Source organism: Podarcis muralis, chromosome Z (assembly GCF_964188315.1).
Source record: "Podarcis muralis chromosome Z, rPodMur119.hap1.1, whole genome shotgun sequence".
NCBI lineage: Eukaryota > Metazoa > Chordata > Lepidosauria > Squamata > Lacertidae > Podarcis > Podarcis muralis.
Window position 1 is genome coordinate 16,376,545 of NC_135673.1, and position 22,705 is coordinate 16,399,249.

General features: G+C 46.0%; 1 protein-coding gene across 6 annotated transcripts; it reads right to left on the reverse strand.

The window, feature by feature from the left end:
• Nucleotides 1–158: 158 nt before the first annotated feature.
• On the reverse strand, nt 159–21,522 carry ZER1 (zyg-11 related cell cycle regulator). 6 transcript variants are annotated; one of them, XM_077922375.1, is made up of 17 exons: nt 21,171–21,515; nt 17,361–17,503; nt 15,886–16,184; nt 14,891–15,041; nt 13,956–14,386; nt 12,267–12,443; nt 11,497–11,611; nt 10,488–10,634; nt 8,697–8,870; nt 7,327–7,542; nt 6,864–6,905; nt 6,024–6,143; nt 4,625–4,740; nt 3,807–3,995; nt 3,347–3,444; nt 2,069–2,171; nt 159–586 (listed from the first exon to the last, which is right to left on the reverse strand). In XM_077922375.1, exons 3-17 carry the CDS (start codon nt 16,041–16,043, stop codon nt 529–531), a joined length of 2,295 nt encoding a protein of 764 aa, XP_077778501.1. In that variant the 5' UTR covers nt 16,044–16,184; nt 17,361–17,503; nt 21,171–21,515; the 3' UTR covers nt 159–528. The 6 variants fall into 6 exon arrangements, with proteins under 6 accessions (XP_077778501.1, XP_028570811.1, XP_028570806.1 ...); XM_028714978.2 differs by lacking the exon at nt 17,361–17,503 and having other exon boundaries at nt 2,069–2,168; nt 21,171–21,522; XM_028714973.2 differs by lacking the exon at nt 17,361–17,503.
• Between the last annotated feature and the right edge of the window lie 1,183 nt (nt 21,523–22,705).

The window sequence follows — 22,705 nt, forward strand, 5'->3', positions numbered from 1 at the left end:
CTTCTATCATGTTGCTCCTTACTTGACTTTTCCCTAAGCTAAAACACCCCTAAAAGAAACAGGGAAATTATTATTATACCCATCACACAGCTAGATAATTGGGCTTACATTCATTTGAAGCTTTTCGTATTCTCCAGAAAACGCCAACAGACACAGGATGTGGTCATTGGTTCATTTTCCTTTTTTTATATATATACAGAAATCATACACATACACACAAACTCCAATCTGAACCATTTGAAACAAAACAAGACCAAAAAAAGAGGAAGTTGTAGTGGTAGAAGGGGTTAAGGAAGAAATCCATTATTTAAAGGAAAGGGATTGTTGTTGTGCAAAATGGTCCCCACAGCTGGTGCTACTCGGAAGCGCTTTTGTTTGCTGGGGGTCTTTTTCAAAAGACGGACACACACACGTATTCATAAAGGCTCGTTCCAACTGCTAAGCTGGTGAGAAAGTCCAACCTATGTACAGTGAACGGGAGAGATGTCAAATGCAATGCTGGCAGGTGGTGGAAAGCCAGGGGTGCCTCTATCTAGACGTGTCCATGTTCTCGTCCATAAAGTTATTGCAGTGTTCTATGACTTTTCTGGAAAGGAAACAGAGGTCAGTGATTTAGGAAATGGCAAGGAACACAGAATGAGATATGACTATTGTAAAACTTTTCCTCCCTCTCTTGTAACAACAGAACTTGTGGACATCCCCTGAAGCAAAGTGCTGGGAGTTTCAGGACAGATAAAAGGGACTTATTCACACAGCACATAGTTAAACTGTGGAACTCACTGCCACAAGAAGCAGTGATGGCCACCAACTTAGATGGCTTTAAAAAGAGGATTGGACAAATTAATGGAGGTGGAGAAGGCCATCAATGACTAGTAGTCACAATAGCTATGCTCTGCCTCCACAGTGGGAAGCAGTAATACTTATGAAAACCAGTTGCTGGAAATGGCAGGAGGGGACAGTGCTTTTGTGCTCAGGTGTTGCTTGTGGATTTCCCACTGCAGCATTTGGTCAGCTGCTGTGAGAATAGGATGCTGGACCAGATGGGCCCAGGGCTCTTCTTATGTTATTACTATTAAATTTATTACCTGTTCTTCATCAGTGGGTCTGAGGACTGGTTGCAACAATTTAAAGTTCATAATTAAAAACAGATTACAGTCATAGGAATAGAGCAGGTCTCCAAAACACACATCTCAGGTGTCAAAGGCCAGAGATGCACCTTCAGCATCCGCCGCCGGAAGCTGCATAGTGGAAGTGCCAAACACATCTCTGCAGCAAGGGAGCTCCACAACTTAGGGGCTGCCACAGAGAAGGCCGTCTCCTAGGCCAGCCCCAAATATCTGAAGGAGGTGGAACTACCAAGAGGGCCCCCTCTGCTGATCTTAACACCTGGGAGGGTCTGTAGGGAAGGAGGTGGTCATCAGTCACTATTGACACACTGCTCTGTGGCTGCATCTGCATTATAGCTTAAAGCACTATCACACCACCTTAAACAGCTGTGCCTTCCTCCAAAGAATAATGGGAGCTATAGTTTGTTCAGGGTGCCCAGAGTGGTTAGGAGATCCCTCTTCCCCTTCAAAGAGCTACAGGTTCCAGGGTGGTTCAGTAACGGATCTCTCTTCCCAAGGATCTCTGTGAATTGTAGCTCTTCTGAAGGGAACAGAAGATGTCCTAAGAACTCCCAGCACCTTTAACAAGCTAGTAGCCCAGTATTAACGGTGAGCTCCCGTTGCTCAGTCCCTGCTCCTGCCCACCTAGCAGTTTGAAAGCACATCAAAGTGCAAGTAGATAAATAGGTACCGCTCCGGCGGGAAGGTAAACGGCGTTTCCGTGCACTGCTCTGGTTCGCCAGAAGCGGCTTAGTCATGCTGGCCACATGACCCGTAAGTCGATAAAGCGAGATGAGCGCTGCAACCCCAGAGTCGGTCACGACTGGACCCAATGGTTAGGGGTCTCTTTACCTTTACCTTTAGCCCGGTATTGTTTAGAGGAGGCAGCAACTGTTTAAAAGTGGTATGATACCAATATAAATGTATAGTGCAGATGGGGCCTATTTCTCCAGAGGACTTACCTTCCCATCTCCTTCGTTTCTGGCCGGGCTGATGCCATTTTGATCATGTCGCTCAGGAGAAGGAGGCCACCTTCTTTGATCAGTAGAGGACAGTATTTGTCTGCTATGAATGGGGAGGGGAAAAGATGAGTTTACTCCCAACTACGCTGAATTATAAAAGGAAAAGTGATCATATTTTGCTCTTAAAAGAGGGGCTGTCTACACTTCCCGATGCTGGGTTTGACTTCATTGATGGCAGAGGAACTCTTCCCAGGAAAGGAAATAAAAATAAGGTAGAAGGAAGAGAAATACTATCCTGCTTGATGATCCTAAAAAATGTTTGGCTACATCCATAGAAGTTTTCCTGTAAGTTCAAAAAATTATTTTTCATTGGCGGTTCCCTGTCCTCCCATTTTTATCACATTATTCTTAACTGAATGTTTGCAGGGGAAGGGAATTGAAGAGCAAGAAGTAAACAAGATTAAAATAAGAGATTAAGTAAGCAGAGATTAAAATAAGATGCCACATCAGAGTTGGGGCACCTGTGACCCCCCAGCTGTTTTCAGACCACAACTTCCATCTTCCTCTGAGATGATGGGAGTTGGGGGTCCAGCAACATCTGGGAAGTAAAAAAACACCCTGCTGCCCCCACTCTAAGAGAAACCACCTCTCTTGGGATGGAATGCCTCTTCTAAATAGAGGCATTCTGGCATTCCTCCTTCCATCTCATTCAGGAAGGAACACTGCTTCTTAGAGCAGGAATGGGAATCTACAGTCTCACAAATCATTCAGTCATTTCATTCATTTTAATAGTTCATATACCTCTTAATATAATAAACTCTCCAAGTGGTCTGCACAATTTGCAATCACATAGGAAACACACGAGAACAGAAATACTGAAATTATGTCTATGGGCTGCTAGCAATACTTCAAAGAAAATACATCAGTGATGCATTCTCACACCCTAAACTGTGGCTAATTTTAACTACTGCTTGCTGAAACAACTCCCAGCAACCCCCCAGCAATGGCAAGGGATGATGGAGGTGAAGCCTGGGGGGTAGTTCTGTCAATACAGTGCGAGACTCTTAATCTCAGGGTCATGGGTTCGAGCCCCACTTTGGACAAAAAGATTCCTGCATTGCAGGGGGTTGGACTAGATGACCCTCGTTGTCCCTTCCAACTCTTAACAATTCTATGATTCTAACATCTGGTGCAAATATTTCCTTAGAGGCACATTCTTAACTACCTAGCCTAAACCTCAGCTGCTGCTGCAGCAGAGGTTTCTCAAGAGGGACTTACGGTAGACAGACACAAGGTTGAAAAGGGCCCACGTAGCCCAGTGCTGGCTCACTGGAGAGATTCCTTGAGGGATGAGCCTGAGGATTGGCTCAAAGGACCTGAAAAAATGACAAAAAGCAGGGTAAAAAAGTGACCAGGAGAAAGAATGGGAAACCCAACATTCTGCAGGTATTTTGAGGAGGTCAAACAACAATGACAACAATAACCATTTAAAAATGGTAAAGGAAAAGATTACAAAACTACTATTAAAAATACAAGGTTTTCCAGGCCAATGTGGGAAGGGGAAGTGAGTCGCAGTTTAAGGATACGTCCGAGCCTAGCAAAAGCACTCAAGGGGGTGGGGTGGAGCAGTACCCCTGAGGGTGGTGTCCTGGGGAGAGTCCTGAGGGCCAGAACTGAGAGGCCAGAGGATCACATTTGGTCCATGGGCCTGAGATTCCCCAGCCCAGTCTCTGCCTACCTGTAGTTGATGTTCCTCCTGGAATTGACATCCCACCGCTGGATAGCTGCCCACATCCGGTCAACCACCTCCTCCCTGCGGGGCTCACTGATCATCCAGGCTTCCGGGCCATCAAACATGATGTGGGAGAGGACTCCACAGGCATTGTAGGATACTTCAATGCCATCAGCTTCACTGTCCAACAGGTTGCTGTTGTATATAAAATAGACGTATAAGCCAAACTGCACCAACCTTTAAAGCCCTGGATACCTAAAAAGGATTTTTAGGATACCTTAAAGCCACCCTCTCCAAAGGATTTTCTCCTCTGCAATCTTCCAAGATCTGAGTTGTCTGTGGTTGGGACATGGGAAAAGGCCTCAGCAAGCTGGGCAGACCTAAACATCCCCAGCAAGGGAGGCCAATCACACACCTGACCTGATGGCTTTTCATTGCTATACCAGTTGGTGGGGAGAGTACCTTCCCACTGAGGGTCCAGCTTGTGAGCTTCCAATCGGTGCATCTGTTTGACCACTGTGAGGACTGGGTACCAGACTAAATGGCCAATAGTCTGATTCAGCAGGGCTCTTCTTATGTTCTATTTATTCACTCATTGCTGAAGGCAGGATGCCTCTGAAATCTAGTTGATGGGAATGAGGTGCTGCCGTTTCACTCGGGTTCTGCTTTTGGGTTTCCTGTTGGGACATCTAGCTGGCCACTGAGAGCAGGGGGCTGGACTAAGTGGGCCACTTTGGTCCATTCCAGCAGCCAATCCCTTCAGATATTCTCTTTTACCAGAGAAGAAGAAGATGGTGGTGCTTAGCCCTAAAAGATGAACCCACCTGAATACACTGATGAACTGGGAGGTCATCAGTTGTGGGCGGAGCTCTTCCACCTCTGCTACGTTTCCCAGGAGGCCCAGCATGTTGCGATGCAGTTCTTGCTTGTCGGGAAATTCCTGCAGGGAAGGCAGGTGCGAGGAACAAGGATTTTAACAGAAGAGGGATTCAAAATGGTCATCATGCCAACCTCCCAGCTTACAGCAAGTCACCCTATGACCCCTCTAGATGTTCCTGGCCTACAGCTCCCAACATGCCTGCTGGCTGGGGCTGATGGGAGCTTGAGTCTAGCAGTATATGGAAGGCCACAGTTTTCTGGTTCAGATTCCCCACTGCTGATCTAAGAAGAGGCATTTCACTTTCTCATAAGGGGAAGCTTCAGGAGACATTGTTGCATCTCTTGAGAAGGAAATGCCTCTTCTTAGATCAGCAGTGGGGAATCTGAACCAGAAAGAAGCATTTCTGCATTGCTTGCAAGCTGCTTTTTAGATCAGGGATGAGAGACTTGTGGCCTTCTAGTTATGATTAGACTCCAACTCCCACCATCCCTGGCTCTTGGCCAGGCTTGTTGGAGGCTGACGGGAGTTGGAGTCCAGCAACGTGTGGAGGGCCCTGCAGGTTGCTCACCTCTGCCCTAACACACTTCTCACTTGGGGCCAATGTGAGACACTTTGCCACCCAAGGTAGAAAACGTTCTTGGCAACAGATACCCATGCACACACAGACACAGTGCACACGTCTGGTACATTGCTTCAAAGCATACCATTCATGAGAGTGTTCCAGTGATCCCACCCCCATGTATTTACTGAATGCATGAGAGAAGGTTTCAGTTTGGGTGGGAGAGGTTTATGCACATCACACCTCTGGGAAGCTCGCAAACAGGACCTGAGCACAACAACACTCATCCTACTCATGACTCCCAGCTACTGCCTTTGACAGTGGAGGTTGAATGTAAGGGTCCTGAAGGATCAGGCCACAGGCCAATCTAGTCCAGCATTCTGTTCCCCCAGTGGGCAATCAGATGGAATCCTACAAGCAGGTTGTTGAGTGCAACAGCACTCTTCCCCCTACCCCTGCTGAGATTCCCAGCAATTGGCATACAGAGACAGGGGAGGGAAAATGAAAGATTCTAGGGTAATAATCTAATTAATACATGAAGGAGTTAATTAATGCATGAAATAGGTTGTCCTGACAGGCTTGGCCAATGTCACTTCCCCTCACCTCGGGAGGATATGGGCAACCAAGCCTTTTGTTGTACTCATGCCCCAAAGGGAAGCCTATAAACAGGACCTGAGCACACCAGCAACTCCCCCACACTTGTGACTCCCAGTGACAGGCATTTGAATGTGATTATTCTGTTTCTGTAGTTCATAAAACTAATAGCGCTTGAAATTCTGCATACCTTCAAGCACTCCAAGAAGAGCTTCATGCCACTGTAGTTGAGGAACATTTCACAATTGTTTGGGGTCTCGTCCGTGATGTTCCACAAGGCGCTCCAGGAGAACTCCATCACCTGATCACACTGCCGGAGTAATGGAAAAGGAAAAAAGATTCAATCTATTGGAGTCTCTAAGGGGCTTCAGCCTCTGGCTTCTGTTTGGCTGGAAATCCTTATTTGTGTCTTCACCACCAATAGGAGTGTGGTGGGCAGGGACAACGGACAGCATGGTTTTGGAGGCAGCACTTTGGAATGCTGGAAAAAGTGAGGCATCCCCCTCAAAAGCAGCAGCAGTGTGTGTGATCAGCACCACCAGGGTTAAAATCCTGATGCTGCCCCCTGAAGGTCACTGGGTAGTCTTGGGACAGTCTACCCGCCCCCCCACCTATCCTACTTTGCAGGGTTGCTGTGATGGTGAAAACCGGAGAAAAGTCAATACATTTCCTTGGAAGAAAGGGGCAGGAATGAAAATGTAATGTGTTTGAAAGATTTGTTCTTTGGGGAAAAAGGTAAAATCTGGAGCTACCTGGGAGATCCTCAGGGTGATCTGTAAGTCACATGAACATAGAAAGGTGCCTTCTTCTGATTCAGACCATTGAGGTCCATCAGTATCAGTACGGTCTACACTGAATAGCAACAGCTCTCCACAGTTTCAGGCTGGGGCCTTTACCACACTCTACCGGCCTTTTGTGGTTTGATTAAAACTATTTGATTTGATTTGTTCCTGGCTCTGGTGCCCTTGTGGGGTTTGCGGGGGGGTGGGGGTGGGGGAGGGCAGGACAGAAAACCACATCTGAGTCATACCGTTTTATCCAACAGCTTCTTCTGAATCAGTTTCAGCATGGTCTGTTGGTGGGAAAAAGAAGCTATGTAAATGTTTAGGATAATTGAGGCCAAGGGGTGATCACTGGATAAAGCAGGCCCAGGGGCCAAATGTTGTCCATCAGTTTCTTCTCTCCCCCCCCCACCCAATGTGGCCCCCAGAACTTGGCCAAGGCTGTATCTCCCTCACCAGGCCACGTCTCTGTTGACCCTGCCCATCATTCACTTGGCATGCCCTTTTTGATCCCCTGGTCCCACCCACTTCCAGCCTCTGGTCCTGACCACTTTTGGCTTCCCTGGCATGCCAGCCCCCGAAGGTTGCTTATAAGGGAATCTGGATGATTTAAGTGGGAAAAGAATCTAGAAAGCGCCCTGGAAAGAAATTTTGGCTCAGCCTCCATTAGCATTGAGCAGATGCCTGAAGGCAGCGTTCACGAAAACCCACCATGACAAACCCCATCTTGCCCACAGCCTCCTTGTGGTCGTTGTCCACCTGGCACACCAGGGCGTTACAAAGGTGCACCGCGATGCGCTGGATCGACTCGTCCTGCCGCGTTGGGTTTAGGATATTCAGGAGCAGCTCATTGACCCGCCGGTACTGGAACTCCACCTCCTCAGGGATGCTGAAGTTGCACAGAGTCAGGCAGCAGTTGCGCTGCACCTGGGGGAGGGAAGAAGGGAGGAAGTAGTGGTGACCAGGCAGCCAGAAAGGGCTGTCCTGCTTTAGGTGAGCTTTGGGCAATGCAGTCTCCCCAGTTTCCAGAAGGAAGCTGCCTTTCACTGAGTCAGACCGTTACCCCACTGAGCTCAGCACTGTCTACACTGGCTGGCAGTGGCTCTCCAGGTTTCAGGCAGAGAACATTCCCACATTCCTACATGGTGATCCTGACTGAACGTGGGACCTTCTGTTCGCAGTGCAGATGCTCTGCCCACCGAGCCATGGCACTTTCCATGTCTGCCAGAGACACCAGAGAGCTGCTGCCGGTCAGGAAGATATTCTGACATGGTAGAAGGCGGCTTTGTTAAGCGCAGAACTCTGAACCACTTGAAAAAGTCAGCAGTAATCAATCAATCAATCAATCAATCAATCAATCAGAAGCTTCAGCTAATAATTAACTGAAGCTTGCTTGGATTGTTCGTAAGACTGGGCATGGGGATTTTAAGCCAGTGGAGATGCAAGTTAATTTGTTGCCCATTTTGATCCTGGTGCGTTTTTTCACAAGGAAGTTGAGAACTTTTGCTCTCAGCTCCGCCTCTGAGCCACCAGGAGCAGCCAATCAGATGCTTTCCCCTGCTAGACTCCACCCCAACAGGCTCCACTCCTGATGCAAGATGCACTGCCCCTCTCCCTGACTCTACCTCTTGACTCTTGGGGGCCCCAGCAGACCTGGCCACCCAGGACCCACAATTACCGTATTTTTTGCTCTATAACATGCACCAGACCATAACACACATGTAGTTTTTAGAGGAGGGAAACAAGAAAAAAAATATTCTAAACGAAACAGTAGATATATGATTTTTGTGGTTCATGCTGTGGCCACAGACATGTGATCTGACAGTGAGTTTGGAGTAGCTCAATGCAAAAATCCTGAGGATCCATGTGGATCCATGCTTTGTAACCACAGAGGAGGGAAGGAAGGGGAACCATGGATCCTCTGCTCACAACTGCAGCAGATCCCCCCCGCCACCCGCAGGCATTCACTCCATAACACGCACAGACGTTTCCCCTTACTTTCTAGGAGGAAAAAAGTGAGTGTTATGGTGCAAAAAATACAGTATGTCAGTGAAATTATAAATTTGGCAGTGACCACTTACAGTGACTTCCTGGTAAGACTCCATGCCACTCAACACCACCTGGACAACCTGGCGCCGCAACTTGATGCTCTGCTCCAAGCGGTATTCTGCATTGGTGAGGTAGAACAGAGTGGCGCTTCCTGTCACCTGGATATTCTTATCGTATTTGTGGCACTTCAGAGCTGTTATAACTAGCTGTGGAAACGGAGCAGGAAAATGCCATTGTCAGTCAATTTTTTCTTGATTTTATTTTTAGCTTTTTTGCAAACCATTTTTTGAGGGTGTTTTTTTTTAAAACCCACAATCAAGCAGGGTATACATTTTATGAAATAAATACAATTCTATAAGTCTGTGATTCTCCTCCATGAGAATGTAAGAGCCCGGGCAGATCAGAGAAAAAGTTCTCTCTTATACAACGCCCTGGGGTCCTAAAAAATAAGGATTTTTATATTTCATTTAAAAACTCATATAAAACAGAGAAAACAGCTGTAACAACATACAAAAAACAAAACTGTAACATAAGGATGTAGAATAAGCACAACTGAACTTGGTTTAAGGTAACCAAGTATACATAAAGAATATTATCAAGTCTAGTTCCAGATTTGCCCGGCTTGTGACGAGAGCTGTCTTGAAAACTATGGTTCCGTTGTCTATGTCGTCAAGGAACGCCAGATCAGACAGAAAGCACCTGGAGATTCCAATCCTTGTTGGACTCTCAAATTATGCACAATTTTCTCCATTATAGCTCTGCTCCAGAGTGAGTGGTCCAGTGTTCGATTTGGGGCTGTTTTCCACTGAGGTGCAATTACTCTTTGTATAAGCTTTGAAGATTATCTGTTGCTGCTACCAGTGGGGATCTCAGAAAACAGCAACAGAAATTGCCGGCATTTGGCTGTTCATCCCATATTCGGAATGGAAACCAATCCAGTGAATATAATAGGTATCCGCTGTTGTTGCTGCTTTCAGTCGGGGGTCTGAACCCAGGACCATTTGCATGCAAAGCAGATGATCTACCTTTCCTTTTAAGTAAAGTAAGGTTCTAGTCCTCCTGGGTTCTACTCCAGCCCTGTGGGCTGAATTAAATAAGAACATTGGAAGCTGTCTTATACCAATCAATCTCAGTGCTGTCTTCACTGACCAGCAGCAGCTCTACAGGATTTTTACAGGGACGTTTATTTCCAAACCTTACCTGGAGCTGCTGTTGAGGATTGAACTTGGGACCTTCTGTGTGCAAGGCAGATACTCTATCACTGAGGTATCGCCCTTCTCTTAAAACATAGGAAGCTGCCTTATACGAGATCATACCATTAGTCCCATTGTGCTGACTGACAGCAGCTCTCTAGGCTTTCGGATAGAGCATTCCCACTCCAGCACTACTTGGATATTCCATTGGGAATTGAACTTGGAGCCTTCTGCATACAAAGCAGATGCTGTACTACCGAGCTATGGCCCTTTCTCAAAAAAGAGAATAAAAGAATCATAGAATTGCAACTGCAATGCAGGAATATCAAATAAAGCATCCATGACAGATAGCCATCCAAACTCTGCTTAAAAACATCCAAGGACCTTCCAAGGGAGTCCATTCCACTATTAAACGGCTCTCACCGTCAGAAAGTTGCTCCTTTTGTTTAGTTGGAATCTCCTTTCTTGTAACCTGAATCCATTGGTTTGGGTCCTACCCTCCGGAGCAGGAGAAAACCAGCTTGCTCCATATTCCATGTGACACCTTTTAGCTATCTGAAGATGGCTATTGTAACTCCTCTCGGTCTCCTAGTCCTCATAGTTCAGAATAAAAGACTACGACTCACTCACCTTGAGGGCTCTCAGGTGTTGGTTGCAGTGCTCAATGCGAGTGATGTCAAAAAGGTTGTTGATGGCTCGAGACGTGATCTCAGGACGATGCTCAGTATATGCCTCAATGGCGTTGAGCACTTGCTCTTCACTCTTGCCCCCAGTAACCTGGCATGGAGAATGGGGACAGTTCAGAGGCAGCACAGGAAGTGTGAAGTGTGGGGCAGTGGGTAGAACATTGGCTTTTGGGATGGGGAAGACTTGGCTTCAAATTCCCAAGCACATGTTTCACTTATTTTGTTTATATATTTTGGATCCCAAAGGGGTCCAGAGCTGCAGACAACAAGCAATAAAACAGCTTTAACATGTTTAAAATATCTTTAAAAACAACTTCAGTGCAGATGCAGACTGACAGAAAGATCTCAACTTAAAGTGCTTGTTGGAATAGGAAGGTCTTCAGCAGGCGCTGAAAAGGCAATAAAAAATGCACCTGTCTAACATTTTAATGGAACAAAATTCCAAAGTGCAGGTGCTGCTATACTAAAGGCCCAATTCCTACATTGTGGCTAATGGATCTCCTGAGTCGACAGTATCTGCAGGAGGCCCTCACCTGCAGAGTGCAGAGTTCAACTGAGTATATAAAGGGTGAGAAAAACTTTTAGGTATTTTCTACTTAAGACCACTGAAATCGCTGATGGGAGCAGATTAGATTGTGCGGTCAGTAATTTGTTTATGTTACCAAATTATGGATGGCGGTACGTGAATAATATAATGATCTCTCAGTGTAGCCTATGTGTGAGTGTGGGTGTGAAATCTGATTGAGAGCTATGTTTTTTGAACACATTGGCACAAATCAGATCAGTCCCTTTCAGAATCCATGAAGATCATATTCCTCAAGAAGACCTAATATGCACCTATGAGCTGTGTTATTCCGCCGAACGATTAAAAATATTTTCCCCTCAGCTAAAAAGATGCCTCAGTAGCAGATATAGTTATTATGAATACTTTTTGCCGTCTATTCTTGCTTTACCTTGTAGGCTGGGATGTGTGAGAGATGGCAAAGGGAGGTCTCGAAAAGGCCCAGGAACTGGAGAGGCTGCTTCAGGTTCCTGAAAGGGGTGATGCTGCTCATTTCAGGGCTGATGCTGGGGGGAAATAGGAAAGACATGAAAAACCTCACCCAAGAGAAGCAGGCCGCTGGTCAGTCTGGCTAGTATGACTCTGACTGGCAGCAGCTCAGCTCCCCCAAGAACCTTTTAACTGGTAGATGCTCAGGGTTGAGCCTGGGACCCTCAGCACTCAAAAAAGAAGAACATGTGGATTGAGTTGTGGCTCATTCCAGTCTTCTGTGCACATCAACCAGAGTCAGGCCAGTGCCCATTTAGCTGTCTTCAGCAGGGATGGGCACCCTGTTACCCTCCAAACATGGTGGGACTCCAACTCCCATAAATCCTGGCCAATGACCATGATGGCTGGGGCTGATGGGAGTTGGAGTACAATAATATGTGAACACCCACTGGTTCTCCACTTCTGAGGTTCCCTCATGAGGAATGCGTCTTCTAAATAGTGGCATTCCTCCATTTCTTGCACGCAATATGGAATGCTCCTTCTTAAATCAGGGATGGCAAACCTGTGGCCTTCCAACCATTGATGGACTACAGCTCCCATCATCCCTGACCTATTGGCCATACTAGCTGCTGGAGGCTGATGTGAGCTGTTGGGAGTCTAGTAAGATCTGGAAGGGCCCCAGGTTCCTCTACCCCTGTTTGAAGCCACCAATATGGCTCCCGTCTGACTCACCTTGTCTGGCCCACTTTCTCGTCCTCACTAGAAGAGGAGCAATTCTCCAACATGATGTGGCCAGAGATGTCCAGAGAGGTGAGGTTGACCAGGTTCTCCACAAAGAGGTTCAGGACCCGCTGGGTCAATTTGAATTTGTAATAACTGGAGAGGCGGTCCCTGGAGATGTCCAAGTGCCTGGGAACAAGGAAGAACAGAAGCATGACGGCAAGATAGAAGTGTGTAAAACTATGCATGGCAAGGAGAAAGAGACTAGAAAGGAGTCATTCTCCCTCTCCCGTAACACTTGAACTTGGGGGGGCGGGCGGGGAAATCTAATTAAACTGAATGTTCAGTTTCTCCCCTTCAGGGTGATGCATGGTTCAGCTATGGAACTCTTTCCCACAGGAAGAAATGGTGGCCACTAACTTGGCTGGCTTTCAAAGAGGATTAGACTAATTCATGGAGGAAGACAAGGCTATCAATGGCTACCAGCCACAATGGTTATCCTCCGCTCCCATGGCTGGGAAGCAGAAATGCTTCTGAATACCAGTTGCTGGGAATCACAAGTGGGAACAGTTGTGTTGTGCTCAGGTCCTGCTTGTGAGTTTCCCAGAGACACACAGTTGGATGCTGAACTAGACGGACCAGGGGCTTGATCCAGCAGGGCTCTTCTTATGATAATAATATTTATTGCTAGGTGCTGTGGCTCCTGCTCACCAACCCCTCTTACTCTTTGCCATTCCTCCACACCTGACAATGCCTTCCCCCTCATTAAACAGTTCACATGAGCTGGCCTGCTGTCCCTCACACTGCACTTGCAATGGCTGCTTCTTGGCAGCTACGCAAATTGCAGAGTGTGCCCAACCCCTTCCATTGCCACATATATTGGAAAATGATATTTATTTATCTATTTAGTTAGTTAGTTTGTATATCGCCCTTCATCTATAGATCTCAGGGCAGTTCACAACATAAAAATACAGTATAAAAACACAAACTACGTAATAAAAATAAGAACAAAAACAAACCAATAATCCCCCCTCCCATAGCACATTTGAAAGGGTATCAGATGTTAAGTAGCCAAAGGCCTGGTTGAAGAGGAAGGTTTTTGCCTGGCACCTAAATATATCTATTTTAGCTCATTCCTTCTGCATTTCTGCTACAGTTATTTTTCTAAGGTTCTTACTGTGAATAAATATTGGGTTTTATAGGGTAATAGTCAAATAAGTTGTACTCAGAGAAGTGCTGTTGGTTTCAATGGCTCTATTCTAGGGATGACCTTGAGCTTTGGCTTACAGCAAGGAAAGCATTTAAGCACATGCTGCCTGGGGGCTCATGGGAGTTGCAGTCCAAAGCACCTGGAGGACAGCAGGGTGGAGGAGCCCGAGCTAAATGCCTGCAAAAACAGCCACATCTTTGGGGTAGAAATTCAATCAGTTAGAAAGGCTTTATCTTGTAGTGATGAGTTCCATAAGTTGGCTCTATCCTGGATGGAGAAGTTAACAATCAGGTCAACCCAGCCTTTGCTAACTCAGTGCTCTCCAGGTGTTTCAGACTACAACAACCATCCATGAAGGCTGGGGGTTGGTGGCAGTTGTAGTAAAAAAACATGCAGCCTGGGGACTGATGGGGGTGCTAGTCCAGCCAGGCTAGTAAAGGCAGGGCAAAGTGGCTGCAAAACCAAGCGGGTCAACAGCACCACCAGCTGACCTGAGCTTGCGCAGTTGGGCGATGGCCTGAACATGCTCCTCACAGAGGTCCATGTTATAAAGCACCAGGGAAGCCAAGCTGTCCTTCCATTGGGTGAGGAAAAAGATGTCGTTGAGCTGGATCCCAGAGAGGTCCAGTGCAGTCAGTGAAGCCAGAGGTCGGAGCAGGCTCTCCACATTCACCCATTTGGTTATCTGGCCCAAGTTGAGGAACCGCAGGCGGTGGAAGCCCTCAAATGTGAAGTCCTTGACGAAGTCCTTGGGGGTTAGGTTTAAGTTGTCCTCGCAGCCCCCTGGATTCTTCTCCTCATAGAAAATGTTGGTGCAGCCAAAGAGGCTGAGGGAGACAAGGGTAGGGCTGAAGCTGCCCAGGGTCTGGAGGCTCTTGGCTGTCAGTTTCTCGCAGTTTGTCAAGAATAATTCGACCAGGTCCTAAGGGACGGAAAGGTAGAGTGAAAAGTTAGAAAAGTTCAGCTGACTTGGTTTCAGGCAGCTTCCTACGAAAGATTAGGTTTGGGAACGATCCTGTGCCCTGGAGAGTGGTGCCTTCTGTGGAAGATGCCAAACAGAGGGAATGTCTGTTGCTCAGTGATAAAACAACTATTTTGCATGCAGAAGGTCCTAGGTTCAATCCACCATTGCATCTCTAGGTAGGGCTGGGGAAAAGACTTCTATTCCTATTTAATTCAGCTCTTTATTCAGAATCGTGAGGACTAGAATCTGATTTTATTTTTTAGGGAAAGGGCATACAGCTCAGCAGCAGAGCATCAGCTTAGCATGCAGAAGGTCCTAGGTCCAATCCCCCATGGCCTCTCCAGGTGGGACTGGGAGAGACCCCTGCCTGAACCAGCAAGATTCACTGCCAGTCAGTGTAGACAATGCTGAGTTCAAGGGACCAATGGTTCAATGCTACAAATTGGCTTCTTCTGTTCCTACCTGTTTTCGGATGGCTTCCAGGTCCTGATCTTGCACAATATCCTCCCGCAAATGGATTCTTGCCAGCCTGGTGCTCCGTGGATCTGAGAAGAGCGTGAAGAAGTTCTCATTGTGCTCAAAGATAGTGTCGGCGTTTACCAGCTCCACGTACCTATGTTTAGAGACAGAGATCAAGGTGGGGAAACGATCTGAGCATTTTTCGTTAATCAAACATCAGCAGACTTGGGTTTGGGCTTGGGTTTGGCCGCCAGAAATAAGGATCCAAATCTTTGCTTAGCCCTGAAGCCCTTCATGGCTCCTTCCTGAACTAATAGAATTTTTCCACCTACACTACCTCACAGGGTAAGTCATGAAGATTAAATACAAAAAAGGATACATTGCTACTCATGTGTAAGCCTTATATATTAGGGCACTTAAGAAATTTAAATACAGTGGTCACATCCAAACCATACATTTAAGGCACACAGCTTCAACCAATAATCATGGGAATTGTAATTTGTTCAGGGTGCTGGAAATTGTAGCTTTGTGGGCCGTAAACTCACAGAGTTATATTCCCACTACCTTTAACAAACTACAGTTCCCAGGATTCTTTGAGGGAAGTAATGTGCAGCACAGCTGTGACTCAAGTCTGTTTTCTGAAGCATGTGCCACCGTGCTCAAGACTTTACCATGAACCTCAGGAATGAGCAGAACTAGTAAGAAATTCAGCAGCAGAGCATATGCTTTGCATGCACAAGATTCCAGGTTCAACCTCCAGCATCTCAAGTGAAAAAGACTCCTGCCTGACACTCCAGAGAGCAATTTCCAGCCATACAAGGCAGAGCTAGATGGAGCAAGGGTCTGACTCTGTGTAAGGCAGGTTCTTTTAGAAGCATCTCTCTGCCAGGGACTGAAGTGACCAGGCTAGGATAGTGAAGACAAGGTGCTCCCAAATACAATAAATAAATAAATAAATAAATAAATAAATAAATAAATAAATAAATAAACAAACTTACTCATTGACAAGTCTGTCACAAATCTCACTCGGCAGGAAGATGTCTGGGTGGAGACGGAGTGTCTCGTTGTCCAGCAAGTAGCAAAGAGTCCCCTCCAAGTTGTAAAGACAATAATCTGTGCAGAGGGTCATCAGAGGGTCTGGGCTGTCGGAAGCCATCTTGTGGCAGTGAACAGGGGAAGACCAGGGAGAGTGAGGGAGAAGGGGCAAATGTGGGGCAAAAAAAGTGCTTCTTCGTCCCCACCTGGAGTTCCTGTTCCTTTGTTTTAGGGATATTCCCCACTGGACTTTGCGGGAATGCTGCAGGCCGATGGCGGCGGAGTGGAGAGAAGAAGATAAATCAGAGAGTGGGGTGGGACATTTTCCACCACAAAGCACAGAAGTCCTTGCAATATTTTCCCACCCTCAAGCCAAACAAAGATTCAGTTTCAGTGGCCTGAACGCAGACCAAACAGGGATGGGTGGGTGGTAGTCTTGGATACCAAAACTCAACCTTGACTAAATGTCTAATGAAACGGGGGTGGGGGGGTAAAGGGGACTTTATGGGGTATTTTAAGGGACACAAAGGAGGGGTAGACAACATGGTGCGCTCCAGATGCCTTGAACTACAACCCCCCTACTCCTCGACTATGGCTAACGGGAACTGTAGTCCAGCAAAGTCTGGAATGCAGCAGGTTGGGGAAGGAGCCTCCAGTCCATTCAAGCAACATTAAAATTACACACACACACACACACACACACACACACACCCCTTTATTTTATTACATTGTTCTTCCGCTGCTCCCCAAGGAACATAGGCTAGCATACATTGTTCCCCCTCAATTTTAATCTCACAATCTGAGAGATAGTTTGATGAAGAGGCAGTGTATCCTGCTTTACAGAGAAGAGGCCTCTATTGGAAGGCTCTTATTTTGAAGAAATGCCTGAAGTCCAGTTTTGGCTTAAAGGGGAAGAATCCCAGGAAGCAGAGGAGCATCAGCAGAAAACAGCTGGGCAGTAGAGTAAGCAAGCAGGCTGCTGCTCAGCTGGTCACAGTCTTCCCAATACCCCACTGAGGTGAGCTTTACCTTTCTTTCTATTCAAATTATAGTCATTATATCTACATTTGCATATACATGTATAGATCAGCATATGCATGTTTTCTGCAAATGTGTCCCCACACCTGTCTTTTTCAATAATGTGCAAGTGACTACCGTACCTTAGTAGCCCAGAGAGAGAGAAAGAGAGAGAGAAAGAGAGAGAGAGAGAGAGAGAGAGAGAGAGAGAGAGAGAGAGAAAGAAAGAAAGAAAGAAAGAGTGCATTAAAAAGCAGTGTTAATAAAAGAATAAAAGAAAAAAATATGCACAACATTACAAACTTTTACACCATTTATCAAATATGTGAGAAAGAGACAATTACTAACAAAGTGCCATGAAAACTTACAAACTACCTAAAATAAAGTGAACTTGCAATATCAGATTTTACTAGGTTCTTACAAATTCTTGACTTAGTTTTTCATTTTTTCTTGTTTTTTAAATAAGTTCAAGAAGATTCAAGAAAAGGGTGAGTTCAACGTTGTTCCTGGTAGCTGTGAGGTCCACATGTTATGGGATTGCCTCAAAATCCAACCCTTCTTGTCCTACAAGAAATATGCAAAGTAACTAAACAGAAGCCACCCCAGAACTGGTCCTATTGAATATTTTCCAAGACAATAGCACACACATTATAAAGACCTTATAATCCACCTACTCTCAGCATCTAGAAGCATCGTAGCCAGACACTGGAGAGACCTGTCACGAGTGAACATGGACCACTGGTACCAAATTGTATGGGAAACAGCCTTCCTAGAAAAGCTAACCAACATACTGAAACTGAAAAGGGGACAAATAAAAGAGGACACATTCGCCCCAGAGTGGCTGCCCTTTATTACACACACAGTCCAACGAGACAACAAGAACCCACTGTTAGCACACAAATCAATATGCTTAACTTGACTCAACAACCCCACCGCAAAGAAATCTGCAGTCAACTGAAGGTAACCAACCATGCCCTGGGCTCCCCCCAAAAAACTTTCTCACTGCCAATGAAAACTAATAAATGAAAAGAAAGAGAATCTACCCAAGTGACGATGACACAAAAACCTCACACATACACTAAGTAAAAGAATGTAAGTTTACTACCACCCGTCCCCTCAATCTCTCTCCCCACCTCTCTTCTCCCCCAACCTTATATTGTATGCAACACTAATGGCTTACATCAAATGTAACTTATCCATAGAAAAGACTTTGCAACCTGAAAATAGACACAATGCAATATTTTTCTAACCCAAGAAAATCTTTAATAAAAACTTTTTAAAAAACAAAACCATTTTCATCCAGCGCCTAAATATCAAGACATTAAGCTCTTGTCTAATTTCAGGTGGGAACTCATTCCAGATGGCTGGAGCTGCAACATTAAAAACCTAGCCTTTACTGCATACATAGCACACCTCTGGGGCATGCAGTATTCTCAGCAATGTCCCACCTGAGCAACAAAGTTGACCAGCAAGGATATGGGGCCGAGGCAATTTCTTAGGTAATCTGATCCCAAGGTGCAGGAAGCAAAACACTGAACTGCACCCCATAGCACACTGGATTCTCTTCCAAGATATAAAAAGATGGCAGGCACTAAATACTTATTTTAAAAATAAGTAACCTTCCTAAAAATGCACAGCTTAATTAACTGTGTGTGCCTTTTTAGTTAAGGAAAATAGTTATTATGGCTACTAGCCACCACTCAGGTAAAACCTATGTTTGACCTCCACTGTTGGAGGAAATATCTCACTTGCTGGCAATCGCAGGTGGGCAGAGAGCTCCTGTGCTCAGGTCCTGATTGTGAGCTTCCCATTGGAGCATCTGATTGACCACTGTGAGAACAGGATGCTGGACCAGGTGAATCACTGGCCTGATCCAGCACTTCTCTTCTTATGGCCTTGTAACTGATTAAAGGTTGCAGCTCTACTACTTGCCCAAAGACTTGAAGTCTAGTGCTACTCCCGCTTCTCAAGGCAGGCTGTGCCAACCTCAAGTAAACTGTGCACCTGAGTAAATCCCTTTTATAGCCTTCTGACAATCTAGCACTCTTTTATAAGCTGCGTAACCTTCCTAGCCAGGGCAACAGAATTGCATGATCATAAGTCATCGCTGCAGCCAATGCTGCAGTTGCAGTCAAGAAGGGAGGTGTGGTGGAAGAAGACAGCAACACAGACCAACATCCAGAGTGGACTAAACCAGACCATTAGATTCCAGCAGAGCCTACAGTTTTGAAGAGGAAAGTGCTTTGACCTTCCTGCTGATGTTCCCATGGATCCCCACAAACAAAAAACTTGGAACAAATCAAAGGCAAACTGCCTCTTCACCTTCCCTTTGCATGAAAGTCTGAAGTTATTTCAGAATATGATACTTAGTGCATGTGCATTAGAAGTCAGTTTTCCACTCAAATCTATGTGTGTTCCTTCCAAATGATGTAGATATCAGATACAGGAGGAAAAGAATGAGACTGACCCTGCAACATCAGATTTAAATCTGATGTACTAGTATTCTTCAAGCCTTTATTCCACATTAACTTGAGATCTGTATGTACCATCGTAATTGATTTAAATGGGATGGTACGTCAGTTTCATACACAAGCATTGTTGAACACTCTGTTTAACAACATGTAGAGTTGCCAACTTTACAAGTATTGTCTGTAACTGACGTTTATCAGCCATTCATCTGCAGCAAATTAGCAGGTGGCATAAGGTTTATCTCCAGGCTGTGAAGAGCCTCATGGTGCTAATTTCTGCAGAACAAGCGTACACAGAATCAGGGTAGTGATTAGAATGTCAGGTTTGAATCCCCACACACTGTCATGAAGTTCACTGGGTGACCTGGGGTCTATCACAAATCTCTTAGCCCAACCAACCTCACAGGGTTGTTGTGACGAGAAAAGAAGAACTCCATGTAGAAAAGGCAGGAACAGAAATGCAATAATAAATGCATGACATTTCAAAAACAGCAATTTAAGTCCCAAATAGTTGCTCTGGGCAAAGGTAACTGTTTGATCCTCCACTAACATCTACTTTTTTTTGTCCTCCTCAGTTCCCAGTGGGCATTTGGGGCATTGGGACATTTTATAACCATTCAGCAGCCATCAGGCACTCCACACCATCCTCTGCGTTTTCTTTTTCCACCCTCAACATTCCTGCCATTCTGCATACATATAGTGCCTTCCAATACAACTTTTAAAAACTAAAACAGTCTATTTTCTGCAACTGATCAATAAGTATATTTATCTGCAGGAGGGAGTATTGGGGAAATGGATTTACCAGGAGAGTCCTTTCTATGCATTATATTTTGAGGCATCTCAGCTGACACAGAGCCCACAGCACCAGATTATAGTGGGTAGACACCACATTTTCCTATGGAGCAAGTGGATTCCTGAGGCTTCCTCTCGTTTTATGGAATATTTATTTATTCATCTTATATACTGCAGTTACATGCTACTTGTAGTTTAGAAGCAGCATTACTATATCCTGCACCAGAGGTGGAAAACCCTTTGGTTTCCAGATGCATCTGGACTTCGACTCCCATCATCCCTGACCATTGGCCATGCCATTTGGGGTTGATGGGTCTGGAGTCCAACAATACCTGGAGGGCGGTAGGTCCCCACTAGTGCCCTGTGAACACTCACTCACCCCAAGTGGATCTGAGGCAAAGCTGTCTGAAAGGTGCTGTGCACCACTTTCCCTGTGAGTCTCCCCCATTCCCAGCAAAAGAACCTGCACAGATATCTGCCTTGGCACATATGCCATAGGCAAAACACAGCTGGGTTTTGGACAATACATCATTTGTCAACCCCTCCTCTCAACAAGTGGCCCTCAAGGCTGAGATTTTTGCAGTGATGGAATTTCAAGGTTGTGGTGAGATATGGGTTACTAGCTTTCTGAAGAATGTGCACATATTGGTACCCTTGCCACGGGCAGATCCCAGATGGATCAGCTGTCACCCCTCCTCTCAACAGGTGGGTCTCAAGGGGCTTGATATCCTTCCAGTGGCGGGGTTTCGAGGTTTCGCCAACCCACTCACTGGGCCCACCGACTGCGCCCTTGCAGCGAGTAGCTCCCATGCAATTTGGGTGGGGTGGAGTGGGGGGTGCTGCCCATAATCTCCGCCCTCGCCCCGTTGCAGCAGGGTGGATCCCAGCGGGTCCTCCGCCCCTCCCAGCAATGCACGAATTGCTCCCAGGGTACCACTTCCACCTTCCCCATCAGTCACACGCGCACTCACCTGGCTCCCCGGCTCCCTGGACGAAAGAGAGTGTCCGGGTTGGAGTTGGTTCCGTTTCCGGTAGGGATAAGAGAGAAGGGGCGGAGGGGGGGGCTGGATAGAGATTAAGCGAAAGAAAAGCTGCGGGGGGGAGTCCCTAGTTCCCACCCGGGTCCCCTCTCTTTCTTTCCCAATTCTCTCTCTCTGGATCGCTCTCTCCACCCCGCCGCAAGCAGCAGCAGCACCAGCCGCTGTCAACAAATCGCAACGTCACTTCCGGCAGCCGGTCTCCTCTCCTTTCCTAGAGAATCAGAATGACGTGTCTTTCTCCCCTCCCCTCCCAGAAAATAAGGCTACGAGCGGAGGGTTCCGACCCTCCCATTTCACCTCGCAGATTTGGATCGCACACCCACGCTATAAACCTCTGAAGATCTTTGGCTTCCACCGCCTCACCCAGCAAAGAATCATGGGAACTGTAGTTTGTCCAGGTTGCTGAGGGGCTGTCCTGTAGCTTTGCGAGGGTGACGCTACAGTTCCCATGATACTTGATGGGAGTGTTTGCTCTAAATGTGCAGTTAAGTGTACAGCATGGTGTGGATGTGACCTCTAAAGGAGATTTCCCCTTTATCACAGCGACCTGGCCGTTGGCCATGCTAGCTAAGGCTGATGGGAGCAACAGCTGGAGGACCAAATGTTCCCCACACCAGTTCCAAAGGGAGCCCCCATACCAACTTGTCAAGCTTCAGCTGCAGTTTATTTACCCAAATCCAGCCTGTTACCAATTCCACATAGCAGTTTTATGCTTCCATCTTTCACACCAGAATCCTTGTAGTTCAGCTGGGCTTATACTAATACAGAGCCCATTGTCACCTACACCAAATGTGTTCTGACTATATACAATTTTGGTTTTAAGTGCAATCCCCATAATGTAACCCCTGCATAAGTAGAGGGCTTACTATATTTGTGACCCTGTCACTGTATTACAGCAACCAGAGGGGTATAACGGCTTGTTGGTCTGTTGCAAAGCAAACAACAGAATATTGAAGGCCTGTACTTAACCAATTTTTAATGTAATGGGCTCTCATAGTGTACAGTACATTATTTAAATGCATTAAGTGTTACACTTAGCAAACATGTGGGGGGGATGTAAACAGTGGGGTTAAATAGCAATGAGATACCAAAAAAATGTCTGTGACAATTCAATTTAAATTGGCAATACAATTTAAGTCAAATACACGCACGCATAAAAGCACAGTGATATTTCACAACAGCAGTTCTAGGACACAATCATCTAAGTAAGGCACCTGTGAGCAGGACAAGTCTCTGTTCTACCCTATCTATCAAACTTCATGCTACATAGACAGCTCTCCTAGGATACTTTGGGCTTGAATAAAAGCAAGTTTCCTATTTTGCTAACTCTTAAACTGGGTTTAGGGCCTGCCTCAACATACAAGTTTGGTGATAAATATTCTACAAAGTGCAATAGAATAGTTATTTTAGTTTGGAGAGTCCCCAGAACTCTGGAACTAGGAGGGTTTTTTAAATTGTTTCTTCCT